At 38.7% G+C, this 17,091-nt stretch overlaps 1 protein-coding gene across 4 annotated transcripts in view; it reads left to right on the top strand.

Moving 5' to 3' along the window:
• The first annotated feature begins 1,253 nt into the window (after window positions 1-1,253).
• The window catches only part of CUL2 (cullin 2), a 42,395-nt gene continuing 26,557 nt past the window's right edge, over window positions 1,254-17,091 (top strand). For 2 of the 4 annotated variants that reach the window (XM_039707594.1, XM_039707604.1), the window contains exons 1-5: window positions 1,817-1,972; window positions 4,531-4,669; window positions 10,802-10,904; window positions 12,756-12,850; window positions 15,609-15,714. In XM_039707594.1, coding sequence (XP_039563528.1) covers window positions 4,551-4,669; window positions 10,802-10,904; window positions 12,756-12,850; window positions 15,609-15,714 — 423 coding nt within the window. In that variant the 5' untranslated portion in view covers window positions 1,817-1,972; window positions 4,531-4,550. Of the gene's footprint in view, window positions 1,444-1,627; window positions 1,765-1,816; window positions 1,973-4,530; window positions 4,670-10,801; window positions 10,905-12,755; window positions 12,851-15,608; window positions 15,715-17,091 lie in introns of those variants that run through there. The other 2 variants (XM_039707583.1, XM_039707575.1) reach the window with 2 other exon arrangements.

Raw genomic sequence — 17,091 nt, 5'->3', positions numbered from 1 at the left:
TTTTGGAAGCACAGGCAGCACAGTGGGAGTGGCAAGATGACCTTAGCAACACACAGAGTAATGCTCACCGCTTGCTCATCTGACTCCTGCAGTACCCTGTTCTGTGTTCTCAGGTGGTAATTCTCTGGAATTGTTATTTCCCAAACACATTTAAATTGTTATTTCCTAAATACATTTAAATCCAAGAACTGTTATTAAATACCTTACATAAAAGCAGTAACGAATGTTCATGTTCTTCCTCTGAATTGTGACTCCCTAATTGTGCTTCCTCAACTGCAGCCTTGTAGAACAGAGTGTGCAGAATAGTTGCAGATTTGGTACCTAATTACAGTCTGCGCTTATTGTGAATATTCATAATTTCAGAAAATTACTACATGATTCTTCCATGCTGAACAACCCAAATTATTAGTTTTGAAAATACCTCCTTTCCTGTATCTACGTTTCCAGCTTATAACTGTTAACTCGGGACTAAACTTCCTTATATAACAGAAATGTAGAAAATATGTAGTGTGTAATGTTTGGGTAGTGTATAGATAAGGATGTTTTTCATTAACGGCTGTCTAACTTGTGATATCTGATCTTGTACAATTAATACATTCACACAGCACAGTTAAATAGCATTATTAAATTGTGCCAGCATAGATTTGAACTTCTAAGAGTTTAACTCACAAGACTGTGGCTAACGCTACCACCAAAAAAGAGCCTTTGGTCCTTAAAAAAAGGGGAAAGCGCCACAGATACAATCCAACACTTGCAGAAAATAACAAGCACTCAAAAGCTTAAAGTTACAACCTACCTCCCCCCGCCCCAGAAAATAGAAGTTTTAAACTAGCAGAATAGAAAAATAAAGGGGTTTAGGGTAAAAACAGAGGAAGTTGAAGTGCTATTTAAAATGTCTAGAAGGAGCTAATAAAAATTTTAAAAGAGAACACAAAGGAAAGCATTAAGTCTTAATGATAAAACTGCAAGCACTGGAAATGAAACGGGCAAGGGCTTGACTTGAAAACAGGGAAAGCAATTATTTTGACGCGAGTTTTGAGTAGTTTGAACAATGGAGAATTTTCAGGAATAAACGTTTTTCCAGAAGACGATTGTCTCTTACAGAGAGCTGCACCACTAAGTGCTCTAAATGAACATTGTTTTGTTTTCTGACCCGGCGGCGCTGGCCCGGCCCGGCCCGGTTCCGCCCGGGCTCCCGCAGCGCGCACGTGCGCCCGGGGCACGTGAGCCCGCCCGGCTACTTGGTCTCCACAGCGACTCTACTTTGTTACCGCCACCCCACAGCTCGGTGCTGCCCCTTTCCGCCGAGGCCCCCGCGGGCACGGCGGGCGCTCTGCCGGGGCAGCCGGGGCCGGGGCGTCCCGCACCAGAGCAGGGTGCTGGAAGCTGGGGGAATTCCCTGCTGGAGCCGGTGGCGGGACGGGGACACTTCCACCTTCTGAGGTAACGGCGACCTGCTCACGCGAAGCCCGCGGGAGAGGCCCGTTCCAGCCCCCGTGCCCCGCGCCTCCATGTCGGGAAGGCGCGGGACGAGACCGCTCCCGCCATGGAGGCGGAGCGACGCGTGCGCGGCGACCGCCCCGCCGCTGGGAAGTGCGGCCGCCCGCGCTCGCCGTACAGTGCGGGCTGTACCAAACCCCGCTTCTCCGGCGGGGGAGGGCGCGATCGGAAAGTGACGGAGCGCCGGGACCCGGCGGCCCCAGCTCGTCCTGCGGCCGGCGGGGAGAGCCCAGCGGGCAGAACCCGGGGGCGGCGGTGCCGCGGGTGAGGCGGCCGCGCGGCGGCAACAGCACCGAGCGGGGCCGCGGGGCCGCGCCCCGACCCCGGCAGTGGCGGCGCCGGCGGAGGGCGGGGCGCGAGCGGCTTTGGGTAATGGCAGCGCTGTGAGGACGGAACGGGGCAGCGACCGCGGCCGAGGGCAGGAGCGAGGGAGGCCGGGCGGGGGTCGCTGACTCGGGCCCCGGGCCGCCAGGTAACGCCCTCGCCCGGCCCGGCCCGGCGCGGCCGCCGCGCCCCGCCCCGGGGCCCCGTCCCCCGGCGGTGCCTGTGCGGCAGCGCCCGCCCGCCGCCTCCTGCCCCGGGTCCTGCCCTTGCCCCGCGGGGAGGGCGCGGCGCGGCCTCTCCGGCGGGGCCGCTCATTATCCGCCGGCTGCGCCTCGGCCAGTTTCGCTTTTGTTTTGGCGGAGGGAGAAGGTGGGGAGCGGGGCACGGGCGGGGGCGGGCAGCCCTGGTCACCTGTTTGCCGCGAGTGCTCCTGCCTGTGGCTGCGCACCCGCCACGGGCTTGTAATTCTGCTTATCCAGGTGGTTAAATAGCTGGGAAATTTGGGGCGTTCTTTGATAGCGGACAGAATGCTATGCTTATTTTTGTGAATAAATATATGCAGTATGACAGCGGTGTGTTTTAAAAAATGAGGCGATGGAAGCAGCATCCTTTCATTATCCTGCTGAGTAAATATGTTTCAATAACATCTGTTTACCTTAGGGCTTATCGAACAGATAGGGCTTCCCACGCCCTGAATAGTCTGAACCCTAGGGTAGATATTTTGCCCTCGTATAGTTCTTACCATGATCAATACAAGACATTTAATAATCAAGTTGGTGAGCTTGTGCATTGCTGATACTGAAGCACAGTATACCCAAAAAGCCCAGTGTCTTATAGTAAAAGTTACACCATACTTGTTAAAATGTCTCTAAAACACATTTAAATTTGTATTTCCATTAAAGTTGTAAGAGAATGCCAAATAACTTTTATCTTAAACTATTTCACTTCAGACTACTTGGATGACCATGTGGATGCTTTACACAGTATTAGATTTTAATCATCCAGAAAACGGTATTACTGATTAATGACATTGGGATGTACTGTGGGGAGGACTTCTTTACCCTTGCTTCTTCCCCTCAGTTTTGCTTCTCTTTGAAGAAAGGGCTCTTTACCTTGGATGTACCACGTGTGTTTCCAAGACAGTGACTTCTAATATAGCACAAGTACAGTTTCATTACCACAAGCACTTATTATGATTCTTAATGTCTTTTGTGGACCATGATTATTTTTTCTTGGGGCCAGCTGGAAATGGTCTCAAGTTTTTCTTAAGAGGGTATTAGGACTTTTTGAAGATTACCACTTCACCCTCTCCCGTCCTGGAAGTGAGCTGTTGTCTGCCTCTGCTGAGGTTCATGTTTCTGTGAAATGTACATCAGTGTGTTTTTCAGCTTGCTTTTTTTGGTGGATCTTTGTCACTTCTCACTGATTTTTCAGTGTGAGCTCCTGCCGACATACATGGATTGAATGAATAACCATGTCACAAATATGACAACATTTACAGCAGTTGAGGAGCTTGTTCATTAGTCAGGGGGGTGGGTTGTATGCATGCATGCTGAAAGTTGCATCTGATTTCATTGCTTTTTTCTTAAACTGAGAAGTGGTATATCCTGTGAGAGCCAGTAGTGGTTAAGGTAGTAAGCTGGTTGCTAAATAGTTTTTTTGCATGACATTTGATTCTTCCCCTTACAGAGGTCTGCCTCTTGGGCTCAAACTCTGTCACTAGCTTTCTACTTTCCCATCTGACCTTGAAATTTTGGAAAGACAAGAGTCACTTGTCTATCTGTTTGAAATGGAAATAGAAGTATTCTTTCCACTTTTTTTTGTAGTCTTACAATGTCATGTTTCTGAGCAGGAGCTGGACTTGCTTTGTGCATGGCATGTCACACATCAGGTCCTTTCTAGATTAGGTGCATAAGACAGAGACTAGTGGAAACAAGAGGCCTTCACAGTTGTCTCTTTTTTAAATCTTTACTTTTTTACTGTACTTTTTCCCTAGTTTTATTTAGATAATTTAATGTTGAGTGGGTTGTGGTTTTTTGCAATAAATCTCTTCTGCTATTTTTAATATGAAATTACTAGCACAGCTTCTGTATTTTCATGCTATGTGTTAGTTGAAAGATGTCACTGTCCTATTGCATAGTGCAGTAAGCTGCACAAGCTCTGCATATTGCCCTGTGTTTTCTTTTTCACATTCCAATCAAAGCTTTTGGGTTTTGTGGCTTTTCAAATGTAACACCAAAAATGTCTCATGAAAGCCTGAGGTGAACATAGGCTACAAACTGACAGTAGGAATTTCAGATACTGTGGTAATAGTTTAGTTTGTTCTTACCCCACATTTTCTTAGATACAGTTGAAACAGTCTTTGAATAAAAGTGAACAAATCAGAATTTACAGGAAAGTTGTTTTCTTCATGTGACACTCTTAAATGAATAGTTTGGTGAGATACTGAACTTCACAAAGCGTGATGCTGTTAGATTAATTTGTGTTATGTTATAGGCTACTCATGCTTATGGAACAGTAATGTTCCATTCCAAAGCATTAAAAATGAGGGATTGTGAGTTTCATTTTGGAGGGGGTGGGTGTTCTTTGTGTCACTCTATCATAGTGGTGCAACGGTGTACAAAGTTTAAACTGAAAAATTCAAAGGAAGTGTGTTTTTTTTTAATGATTGTGCAATGTTGTCTGACATGTTTAATTCTTCTACAGATTAACACTAAAGCCCCACAATGTCCTTGAAACCACGAGTAGTTGACTTTGATGAAACATGGAACAAACTTCTAACAACGATTAAAGCTGTTGTGATGTTGGATTATGTTGAAAGAGCAACGTGGAATGATCGCTTCTCGTATCCTTTAAGTGAAAAATCTGACTTAACGTGTTTGTGTGATGTGTTTAGCACAGAGTAAACCTGTGTTATATAACAGTGATCTTGAGCAGCGTGTTGTTAGGCTGCACCTGTTATTAAGACTGTGAATAAATTGAAAGGAATGGGAAATTCTGCATATTTGGGAAGTAGTCTATGTGAAAATCACCATGCTGATAAAATGTAAACTGGCCTGAGTTTTAGTCACTTTTGGTAGCTCTAATACTTAGCTTATGCTAAAGCTGTTCTTACAGGTATTGCATGTCCCCTATTCTGACAATGAGGTTTTCTTGTATGTTTAAGTATTTGTGTGTAGCTGGGGAAATACCCAAGACAGAGAGTGCACATCTTTAAATTTGGGATGTGGGGGATGATGAGGTTGTTCTGTATAAAGATTTCTCCCTCTTCTTTGCACTTCTAACTATACTGATAACTACCATACTAGACATTTCCACAGCAAGGATTTATTAAAAAGCTTTCTGCCTTTCCCTGCACTGTTATTGCTTTATTACTCGTGACAGTTAAGCTCTATTCAGGAATAACTACTCCTTCTGCCTTCATTTGGTGTTCTGTTCAAGTGACAGCTGTACATACATTGTTGTAGTGGAAAGGTTTGTGTTTTACGTGTAAAATGGACCTGTAATATTTTGCAAGATTTAAGTTTCAGTGAACTTCTTCTAAAAGAAGTATAATGTTTCTAACCTGTTATACTGTGCCCTGTGTCTATATATTCATTAGCCATTACATTGTGGTGAATAATTGAAGAATTTTAGGAGGCTTTGCACCTGTTCTGCAGGGATTGGTAACAGTTTGGCTTAATAGTGAGGGGTAAGAAACGTTTAGACTTATTCATTGATTTGTTAATTCTTGTGGGTGAAAAAAGAAGCACTGAGAAGATCCTTATGTATAAGTTTTTACAAGATAAGCTTATTCTCTGGGTGGGGGCTTGACTCTAAAGTCTCATCTCATTCTGAACACGTTAACTGTTTCTCAGAATTGCTTTCCCACATGCCTGTGTTTTGAATGTGTGCATGTGTATATGTACCTAGCTTCTAATGTCTCTTCTGGTGGAGACATTAAAGAGCTCTTTCATTTAAAAATTTTGTAATTAATTTCTGAGGGCATGACCTGACACCTTGTACTGAAGTCAAGTTCAAGTGACTCCAGAATTAAAAAAAAAATTGAAATAATTAGGTGGGTACTTACATGCTGGGAAGTTGTTCTGCAGTCATTCTTTCTAAGCAGTTTTTGAGGATTACATAATTCAGTCTTTATCAAGTGGTTAAATTCCGCAGCTTAAAACTTTAAACATTTAAACAAGGGTATCTAAAATAGATTTGAATATAAAATAAGAATTGTTGCAGGAGATGTTGTATTGATTCCTTGTCACACTGTTTTTCTTACAACTTCTTACGTGGGGACCTTACACACAAGTTTGCTGTTGATCTTCTTTTGGGATTTAGTCCAGTTGATTGAACATCAGAAAAGGATTGCTTATGAATAGCAGACTCAGGAAGCAGTCTTGGCATAATCATTTGGCATGTAATTCTTAAGACCTTACTTAGTATCATCTCTTAATTACATTCCTTGGAAAGTGGCACTATTAGTGTCTGATTTGGCACAGGCATGAGCCTTTTGGCTTATTGTCTGTGGCTGAATGGCCCGAGGAGTTTGTGTAACTTCCAGCTTGAATGTTGGTTGTTTAGTATTTCTGCTTGCTGTAACCAAACTTTGTGTTTTAACACAAGCTGCTCAATGGGTGCTCAACAACTTGGTGGAACTGGTAGTTCTATACAGCTGGAATAAAAGCTTTTTCCAGGTTTTATACATAAAGAAGACTGAAGTATTAAGGATATTTTTGTTAAGTTGGCATTTAGAAATACGTCGTTTTGTTCCCTTTATTTATCTTATTCTCTCTTAAATTCAACTTAATTTGAAGTAATGTTTCTAAACATCTTCAGTAATTCTAAAGGAAATGTTCTATTAACTCTTTTTCTTATTGATTAATCAGCACAATAGAAAGATGGCAAATTATTTGAACTGTTTCAATAAAACCCATACAGGTTATTTCATTGATTATAGTATCAGTTGATCTTTGTACTGTATAGTCAACACAGTGATGTGGAAAAAAAGGATAAGATACAGCAAGCAATCACTGTTTCAATCTGCATCAGTGTATTCTAAGAAGTGTTAGCTTTCCCTTGTGCTGTTCAGGGCAGCTGAGATCCAGTGGAGTATGGAAGCTGAGAGTATTTTAGGGATGACAGGCTTGTACTGCACATATTCCATTTCTAGAACTAAATTTTGCCTCACTAGTTCTCCAGAACTTGTTTGTCTTGAATATAGTGTTTCCTTTGTAACTTATGGTAATTTTATTGTTAAACATGGCCTGTCTTTAAATAAACATTTTACCTCGTACTTGAAATGCTAGAATGGCAATGAGCTGGGAACCACAACGGTGTAAGAGTTAAAATCTGCTGGAAAAAATCACCTGAAAGACCATATGTCACTTTATTTAAAATGTGAGTCATCGTGATCCACCTTTGACCTTCAGATTTCCCTTTAAGATTCTCTGCAGGAAGAAATGTGTATGAACTTGTTTCATTATCTGGTAAATGAGTGACAGTTATGTCTCTGTTGGAGGTGTTATTGTGAATACATTGTATCACTTTCAAGACTGTTCAGTAGGCATAGGAGTGCTTTTTAATTTAAGGCTTGGTTAGAGAGTGGTGGGTAGTTCCTCTGTACTTTGGTAACTGCCCTTTAACTAGAACTTTTTTGAACAGGTAGAACATCAAGCTCTTCCTGTTGTTGTCTTGGGATTTCTACCCAATGAGTTAAAATAAGCTGAACAGTACCCAGGGACAGCTGTACTTCAAACAGAATTATTTTAAAAGTATGCAGCACGGCCATCTGGGTTTTTTCCACCATTTTTTCTCTAAGTTTGTTCTGCCTCCTCTAATGAACTGTTTTGTAAGGACCCTCTGATGAACCAGAAACTTAAATATGTATTTTTAGAAACAACTGGCTGAGAAGGAAGAGTAAATGAAGTTCCTATGGTCATGATTCTTTCTGACTGAGTCCTGAAATTCTCTACAAATTTTAGTTCTGTTATAGAAGATTGATGAATAGAAATTTTCCCAAAGCTCTACACTGGTTGCCTAGAGAAGTCTTAACCTAGGTGCAAATTTTAGTTCTGTTATAGAAGATTGATGAATAGAAATTTTCCCAAAGCTCTACACTGGTTGCCTAGAGAAGTCTTAACCTAGGTGCTTTTTTAACCCCGAGGACAATATTTGTGGGTTTTTATAGCCTTGGTTAGAGTATTTTCTTGTTGGTAGTAACTTCATTGTTGTTTCTTAGTTTGGAAGTGCTTCAGTTTGCCATTGCTGGGTAATGCCCCTCAAATAGAACTACCAAAGTACTTAAGTCACAGAAGGGTTTTGATGTTCTTGTTCTCAATACAGAGTGAGGGCCCCTAGGCAGCAGTTTGGCTGCAGCTTCCTCTGGCCTTTCTCACCCTGCAAAACTTCATGCTGAAGTGGAAGAACAGTTGGCTTTCACCATTAAAGATAATTTATTGAACAGTAAAGGCTTCTTCCTGTTGTTCTGTGGGACAGCAGCACAGGAAAAATGTGCTTTAAGTTTATGGAGTAAAATATCAGTGATGATTAGTGATTACTTTAACCTCAGAGATTTTTTTAATTTTATTTTTTGTTATGAGAGTCACAACGCTTTGAATATGACCCTCAAATTTGGATTCTGGACTGAAAGATAAAATGGATAAAGAAACAAGTACAAATTGGGCAAGAAAGAACAGTTTTGATACACTCATATATATTTCAGTCTCATGATAGCTTTTCTTTTGTATAATTCCAGAGAAACTTTATATCCAGCAAGTAGTATTCATTTGATACAGGAGGGTGAGGTGCCTGTTCAAGTGCATCTGTGATTAAGCTCTTAGTTTGTGTATCTGCTGATATTAAACACTGTGGCAAATGTCAAAGAAAAGTATTAGATTCAGCTTTCTTAATTTGTAAGAAAATTTGATCTCTAGAATAAAGAAAGGCATGTTTGGAAGATGTGCATTTTCATGAAGGGGCAGAGATACCATTTTCATTCTTAAATAGGATTATTAAAACTGAGAAACTTTTTCACAAGATGAAATCAGTGATTTTTGTTTGCTGCTTTCATGAAATAAACTGATATTGCTATATTATTGTGCTGCTGTGGTGAAAACTTCTTAAATAGGATTATTAAAACTGAGAAACTTTTTCACAAGATGAAATCAGATTTTTGTTTGCTGCTTTCATCAAATAAACTGGTATTGCTATATTCTTGTGCTGCTGTGGTGAAAATTGCCTCTTTCCTCTAAATTTGTGAGGTATTCTTGTCGTAGAGATCTGTAGGTTGTGGTGATTCAGGTAGTGTAGTTGTGGATCAAAAGAGAAAAAAGTCATATCCCCTTTGCCTGTAAGCAAATTATGTAGGTTTCTAATTCTGAGTTTAATTTCTCAAAAATATCTTTGCATAATGAAGAGGCTTGTGGCTTGAATTATATTGAGGATGCATTTGACTACTCACCATCCTTAGACTGAGAAAATTTGTTGGGGAGGGGAAAGTGTGAAAACCAATTATTCTTTACAATCCCTTTAATAGAATATTTCATTCTTCACTGTTTAAGTTTGTTTTGATATTTTATTGGTCATTACTTTGCAAGCTGGTGTGGTGCAATGGGAGCTACTGTTGCAAAGCAGTGAATGTTGCCTGTTTTGTTTACAGTGTTTCCCTTTTACACTTGTTGCTATTCTGAGGAGAATTCTAGCAAAGATGATCTATGTGAGTGAAATAATGTACTCAAGTTTAGATTCTGGTTGGGGTCTCTGAGATTCTTGTTGCCAGATAAAGGTTTTTTTCCTAATTAGTTCTCCCGCATCAGAATCTTCTTTGTTTTGAGTAGTAATTCTGTATAAAAAATGAAATGTGCATTTGACAAGCTGTGTGATGAGAGTTTGACACTGTTCTGTAGATTAAGCAGGTGACTCTTCAACTCTGTCTTCTACCTCCTTTCACACAGGCATGTGCTTTTTTTAGGGTGGACTAGAGGAAAGCACATCTTGTGTCTTCCATTCATTAAAGTGATATACTAAATTATTGATTTCTACCATGGCTGGCTTTATAAAGTGCTTAGGCTTAGTAGTAAAACCATGTTTTAAAGTAATTTTTGTAGAATTAGTTTGTTTCCCACAGTTGTTCATGTGAAGCTTGACCTAATCCTTGCTTGGCTTTTCTGAAAGCAAAGTTCTCAGTCATAACTTTTCTTCCTCAAGTTACTCTTAAAACTTAATACATACCAAAGGTGTAGCTCCACAAGGTAGTTTAGGGACAAAACCACCTTAAGGGTGGCTTAGCAGGTTGCTGCTGCCCGTTTAAGTTAGCAAGTATAATTTTTTTTGTGGCTGTGATCTAAACAGGATTACTGAAATTATAATAATGGTTAAAAAGAATATAGACTTTCTTTTATCCACACCACCATTGTGATTATTTAATTTTCAGTGTCCCCTGAAATTGTTTTACCTGTGGAAGTGAGGACAAAATGCAGGGACAGTAAGTTATTTTGGATTCCAGGAAGGAAAACTTGAAGTCAGCTTCACCATGTGTTTGCCCTGCTCTGTACTTGACTAATCATGTTCTTAATCTAATTAGTGCTTCTTTCCATTCTATGAGAAGAGTTGCAGTTCATGTTGACTGCAAATACAGAACAATGGTGCATGGAAACTGCTTTTTCACCTTGAGATTATTGTATATTATACATGGCAAATAAAAGGTGGAAGCCACATTGGTATGGGGCTATCAGAAGTTTTAAGTTCTTATCTCTAACATTGCCTCAGCATTCAGTATTTAAAATTTAATATTGATTGATGCTGTAAACTTGGATTTTGCACAAGCCAATACTTACACTAATTTGAGAAAATAATCCATTTTGTCTTTTTTGCTTGATGTAAAAAAAACCCAAAACCTGAACTGCATGTGTGGAGAAGAAAGGGTTCTGTAAATCATAAACTTTTTTGCTATGTTTTCACACTTTAATATAAACCTTGACTTTGAGCCCAGAGACATTTATGCTTTGTGTGTGGCCTATCCCGAACCTCTTGGAGAGAGACTTTATACTGAGACTAAAATTTTTTTGGAGAATCATGTACGCCATTTGCACAAGGTAACCTGTACAGTTACTGATGTCCATGTAGGTGTTCTTCATCCTTTTTTTGACTTTTTGTAGGTCTTTATGAGACTAAATCACAGATGATTGAGTTGCAGAGACAGGATACTTGTATACATGAAATATGTAACACATGTCACAACAGGTACACAAATGTAGGCAGATATTATAGACACCTGTTGATATGCAACACAAAAGAAATAATTTTCTTTCTAAGCCAACAGTTAGGGTTTATGCAATATATTCATTGGCTTGAAAAGTAAGTTCTTTCTTTTGTGCTGAATACTTATAATCAAACAAGTTAGAGAAATATCTTCATTTTGCATATGTACTGTAGTTTGTCATTAGCCTTCTGTTTCAACTGAAATGTATCTGTTCTAGTGTGTTGGAAACCGATTGTATATACTCTGTTAGAAAAAAGTAAACAAAAATCTTCTGAAATATATGAGAAATAACACAAACACTTGGGAGGAGAGGAAATAATGGCAAAATATTTATTATGACAGCAATATTTGTATGTCTATATAGCTGTGAGTTAACTTCTGTTTCATCAGCTAAGACAGCAAATTTCATTAGAATTATGATTCATCTTGTTTAGTAGATAGGACAGATGAATGGTGCCTCCATCTATATCAGTAAAAAAAGAAGCAGATTTAAATAAGATGCTTATCAGTTATTTAGTGTCTTTATAGGGGGTAAAGCATTGCAAATTCTGCATAGTGCTGCTAAATGGCTTCTTGCTTAGGTACCTAAGTATTTGACAAGATAGACTGGGTGTCTTAATGGCCAGTTCCACTGGTTACAGAGAGGATAATTCTGCCACTCTGCTAGACTAAAACAGCTCAGTAAACTAGCAGAGAACTCTGCCAAATAATTTCTTCCTCATTTACTTAGTGAGCTGAATGAGCTCACTTAGGATAATCAGGCAGGTGCCAGCACAGTGGAAGCTTTGGGAAGTAGCAGAAAGCATGCATCAGGTTTTTAAATTGGCTATCTACCACTTGTCTCTGAGATAACGTTGGAAAACCTTTGCAAAATGCATACAGCAGAGTAAAGTGTTCTCAATTCTGTTTTATCTACCAGCTTTCCTCATTCATAATTTTTTTTACAATTTTTTTTGCATGGGCTTCTTTGCTGCTTGAGCCAGATTTTGAAATTACAGACTCTAGAGAGAATTAAAGTTGAATTCCTAGGATCTTGTCCCCCCTCACAAATCATACTAATTAGTTTAATTGTTGAACTTACCTCTCTGAAATATGAATCTATTTTGAGAAGTTCAGTAGCTTTTTAGATGATGATTTGCTTAAATTTCCAAAGATTTGGGCCTAGATTTGGAAAACTGTAATGCTTTTTTTTTCATTTCTATGTATCTGTGCTTTGTTAAACTTGTTTTATTCTGGGATTCTTGGTAAGTATGAGGACTTGTCTATCCAGTAAGGCATAGTGGTTTTAAATGGTTATAGTTGGTCAGTTCTTACAGTGTGCAGTGCATGTGGCTGTGTGAATATAAAACTGATCTGTGTCAGTGAGAGAATGGTTCTGTGAGTTATCCCACCAGTTTGATGTGAGAATATGAACCAGGCTTATTCAAACAGGTACTTCTGAAAAGATCAATAGAAAATAATTCAGTATTTAAATTGCTATTTTTAAATGCAAAATAAAGCAAGTCCGGGTGTTCTAGCTGGCTTACCAAAACTTGGTAGTACTAAGATGTGTTAGCTTTTTGGTCATTGCCACAATTCTGAATATGCAAATACTATTCCAAAGTTATAATCCTGTGATAACTTCCTAAGTATGTGTACTATTTTCATACTAATTCTGGTGTGTGGGGTGTGTGTGCCTTCACAGAGAGTTCTGGAATCTGAAGAACAAGTACTGGTTATGTATCACAGATACTGGGAAGAGTATAGCAAAGGGGCAGACTATATGGACTGTTTATACAGGTAAGCTTTGCAAAAGAGTTGTTAAACCTTTGACATTAACATGAAATTTAACATGATCTGCAGGTTAAGTTGAAGAGTGTTGATTAAAGAGAGCAATAGGTGAATATGCCTCAGGTTAATTTTGGAGTTATGGTATCAGAACATAAAGAAATAATGCCTCAACAGGTAAGTATCCAAGATGGTTCCAAAAATTCTTGCACTACTAATATATTCTGCTTGATGTTACAGTGCCAGATTGTTGGTGCTAATCAACCCTGCAGTGTATAAACTCATAATCCTAGCAGTTCTCCTACAAGGATGGCACTGTACTGCAGTTTGCAGTTGAACCAGCATGGTTTGAGTCAAAGCTTTAGGATATTCTACTTTTTATGAATCAGTTGGAGTTCTTTTCTTATTGCATGCCTGCTCTGAAAAAAGTACTGTAATTTAGTTGACTCTTTTTTATCCCAGGTTCTAATTTGTATAATTCTTCCAAGAATGAAAACTGATTAATGTCTACAGGTGGTAATCTGAAAGTAATTTTAAAATAGACTCCCTTAAAATTTAATTAGACTTGCATCTCTGCTTCTAACCTGATAAGCAATATTTGAAACACTACTCAGATGTGAGACGCTTTTGAGCAAAATTAATAAAATGCGAGATGGATCATATAATTGGAAAATGAGTTAAATATTTTCTTTATGCGGTGTTGATTTTGTTGGTTTTTTTTTTCACCCATCCTCCTCAGTGCATTTTGCTAGGAAAACAAATCTGGATTCAGTTTGAAAAGTAAAATCCCACATGTGCTTGACTAAACCAAGGTGACAAAATGAATGGAATAAGGAAGGCTGAAAGAAACTTGTTCAGATAAATAAATAATAATAAAAAAATAAAGAACAGCTAAAACTAATGCTGGACACTAGGCCTTACCAAAGTCTTGATGCTGTAACTGGTTTCATAGGTGATTTAAAAAAATCTAGTCTGCGTACTTTAATTTCAAGTTATTGAGAGAGTTTTCTTATCCAGCAAATTGGCATTAAGTCATTTAAAGGGAAAAAAAACCAAAATAAGTATTACAATTTTTCATAATAAAATCCTGAAGACTAAACACAGATGGTGCAGCTTTTGCTTTGTTCCATTTTGTCTTTAGAATATTTGTAATAATACCAGCCTATCATGGTATAGCAATTTTTAGTTTTACATGCTACTCTTAGTTCTCTTTCTGTATGTACTGATGCAAGAGAGAGAGGGTAAGTGGGGAGACTGTAGGACTTTCCTTCTGAGCAAGTTTAACGAGAAAAGCAGAATGGCAGCTGTTGGCTTTGGTCACGTGGGGGAAGATGGGAAAATGCCACCAAGGGGCCTTCTTAAGGCTGGTGTTCAAGGTATTTCTGATGTCCTCGCAGGTTTTATATGACATGGAGGGTCTGTAGCCTTCTAGAGAGACCTGCATTTACAGTTCATGGCTGGTATTGATGGTAGCACGGGGTACAGTACTCTGTAAGAGTCTGAAAGTAGCTGCTGTACTCAGTTTGTTATCCCTACACTATGACAAGTCTTCCTTCTTTGGACTGTGGTGTCCTAAATTCTTTCAAGTTCACAGAATTTCACAGTGTGTTCCTCCTTTTCTCCTTTGCTTGGCTTTTGCCTTTATGTCGAGAGTGTTCAGACATCTCTGGTCTGGTGCAGCCTCTGAAGCCTCTTAAAGTGCTTCAGTAATCTGGCTCTTTTCAGTGTGTGAAACTGAGCATCTCGAAACTTCTGGTTAGATCAGAAATTTTAATAACCTTCTCAGTTGCCTCATTTAAGCATTTCTAATATAAGAAATAAGTGTAGTTGGGAAATAGAATTTTTTCCCAGTTACCTGGGAAAGGAATTAATGTTTCTGTTTAAAAATGTTACATTATGGGAATACTATTGTAACATTGTGGAATACTGAGGGTCAAGGGGGATGTTTTAGCAGGTCTTGCACAGAATCCATTTTGTGTTCTTCATAAAAACTATGCATACAGTAGTAAATACTGAATTTTAAAATAGCATTTATAGCATTTCTTCTTTATAGCTGTTACTTAAAATAATTTCTGAAAATTCTTCTCTTTAAAATTTGTAATATGGCTGTTAGCTAGTTACCATGACCTGAGTAAGGGATTGTAACAGACAAAAGTTTGCCCTCTTAAAATGAGCATTACTTCTGCATTTCAGTCTGAGAGAAACACAGAAGAATGAGCAGTACAGATAGAAGGAAATACTTTCAACTTAAAAGTATCTGATAGTAGGCGTGTTTTTCTATCAATGAAATAAACTACTGACACTCTAATACTAATCAGTGAGTTTGTGAGTTATTTTGCACATACATGGATATATGAGTAACATGTACATATATGTATGTTTGTATAAGCAGTGCATATTAAAAGGTTGGGTTCTTACACAAGTATATTGCTCACCAAGAAAATGCTGACAGTGATATTTCAGGTTTCTGTTTGATCTCTGTTACCAACACTACTCTTTTAATGTGATATAAATTCTTTCAATGTCATTTGTATTGTAACATTTTCCTACAAAGAGCACTGGTATTGGTTATGAACCCCAATTTAAAAAGCCTTTTATTATTGCCTATTTTTCAATGTCATTTGTATTGTAACATTTTCCTACAAAGAGCACTGGTATTGGTTAAAGGAGGTTATATTTTGTGATGTGGAAGGCATTCACAATTCTGAACCCCAATTTAAAAAGCCTTTTATAATTGCCTATTTTGATGAGGATATCCTTATTTCTATAGGTACCTCAACACACAGTTTATTAAGAAGAACAAATTGACTGAAGCTGATCTTCAGTATGGTTATGGAGGGGTGGATATGAATGAACCTTTGATGGAAATTGGAGAGGTAGGTATCTCTGAAAGTGGGGTTGGATATAAGCAGTATTCAGAACGGTATGAGTTCAGCTTTGTCCTTTAAAATTTTCATTTTGAATGTCACAGAAATATTGTAGATGTAAGCACTGTTCCCCTTGTAAAATGAGATTACAGTTTTGATATAGAAAAATAAGAGTGACCTAGCAGGGAAAAGAAACAAATATGAAAACTGTTGGAAAACTTAGGTTTAAAATGTGATGATAGAAATACTTTGCAAACAAACTTTAGATTCTTAAGTGATACTGCTATCTAGAAAACATGTTGAAGAAGCAGTATACTTTTGGTTATGGAAGCCCTTGAAATGTTAGTTTTTAGGCTTCTATTTCTTGGTGTGACAAAGTATAAAATCTTTTCTTGAGAATCTCAAGGCAATAAAGTTAATATCTGTTCACAACTGGTGTAGGATTAGGCTTACAGCAGTCACTCCCTTGTCCTGAAAAGTAATAGAGACTTGAGTCCTATGTTAATGTATTAAATTGCAGCACTATTTTGGTGAATTCATTGCTCCATTTCTTGACCTACAAGGCACTTGGCAAGTTTATCAAGTCTTTGTTTTAAAAGCATTTACTCTTTCATTATGGTTCCTGTAGGATTCTATGTTTTATTCTTTGGATTGTGCAAGGGCTCTGGCAGAAGTCAAATTATTTGTTGTTCATCACTTTAGAATGGAAGGAATTACTGTTTATGCCATTCTAGATGACTGAAATGATCTGGCCTTTATCTACTCAAGGGCAAACATGTTTATTTTATGTATAGTTCTCTTCAGTCTCAGCATGAAGTTACAGAAATAATGCCCAGTATTTTTAGAAGCAGAACTGCACTCTCTGTTCTGAAGTTTCTGTCTCAACATCACTCTTGTGTGGTAACAAAACTTTGGGAGCTTTTCAGTAACCTTAAGCAAGTCCATGCTTGCTCAGTTCTTCAGGGGTGTGTAACAGTAGGTCTGTACATGAGAGCAGAGGTGTGTGAGGTGTGTGGGCACATCTTCAAACAATTCTTCATCCCCACAAATCTTCCAGACGTTCAGTAATTGTTGTACTAGGAAATATACAGGATGAGATAAGTTAATGAAAATAGTCTGCCAGTGCTTGCAAGTGCTTGCTTACTTTTTTCTTCTCTCTATGTTATGAATGCATGGTGAAGGACACTGCTTTTCTGAGTTGAGCTCCTATCACTGATTTCAAACTCCTGAGTTTTCAATGGCTCTGTGGGAGCCCTGAGCTTAAATACCTTTATTTAAGATGTGCCTTCTGGGATTTTTCCCCTCAGAAATAGATTCTGGAAAATTGAGAAAACTGCCATGTTCAGTATTGCTAGTCCAGTTGGAGAAGTAAGATCAGTCCCTATC

Source organism: Passer montanus, unplaced genomic scaffold, assembly GCF_014805655.1.
Source record: "Passer montanus isolate IOZ18808 unplaced genomic scaffold, ASM1480565v1 scaffold10, whole genome shotgun sequence".
Taxonomy (NCBI): domain Eukaryota; kingdom Metazoa; phylum Chordata; class Aves; order Passeriformes; family Passeridae; genus Passer; species Passer montanus.
Note: the sequence above shows the minus strand (reverse complement) of the source record. Positions and strands in the feature narration are given on the sequence as shown.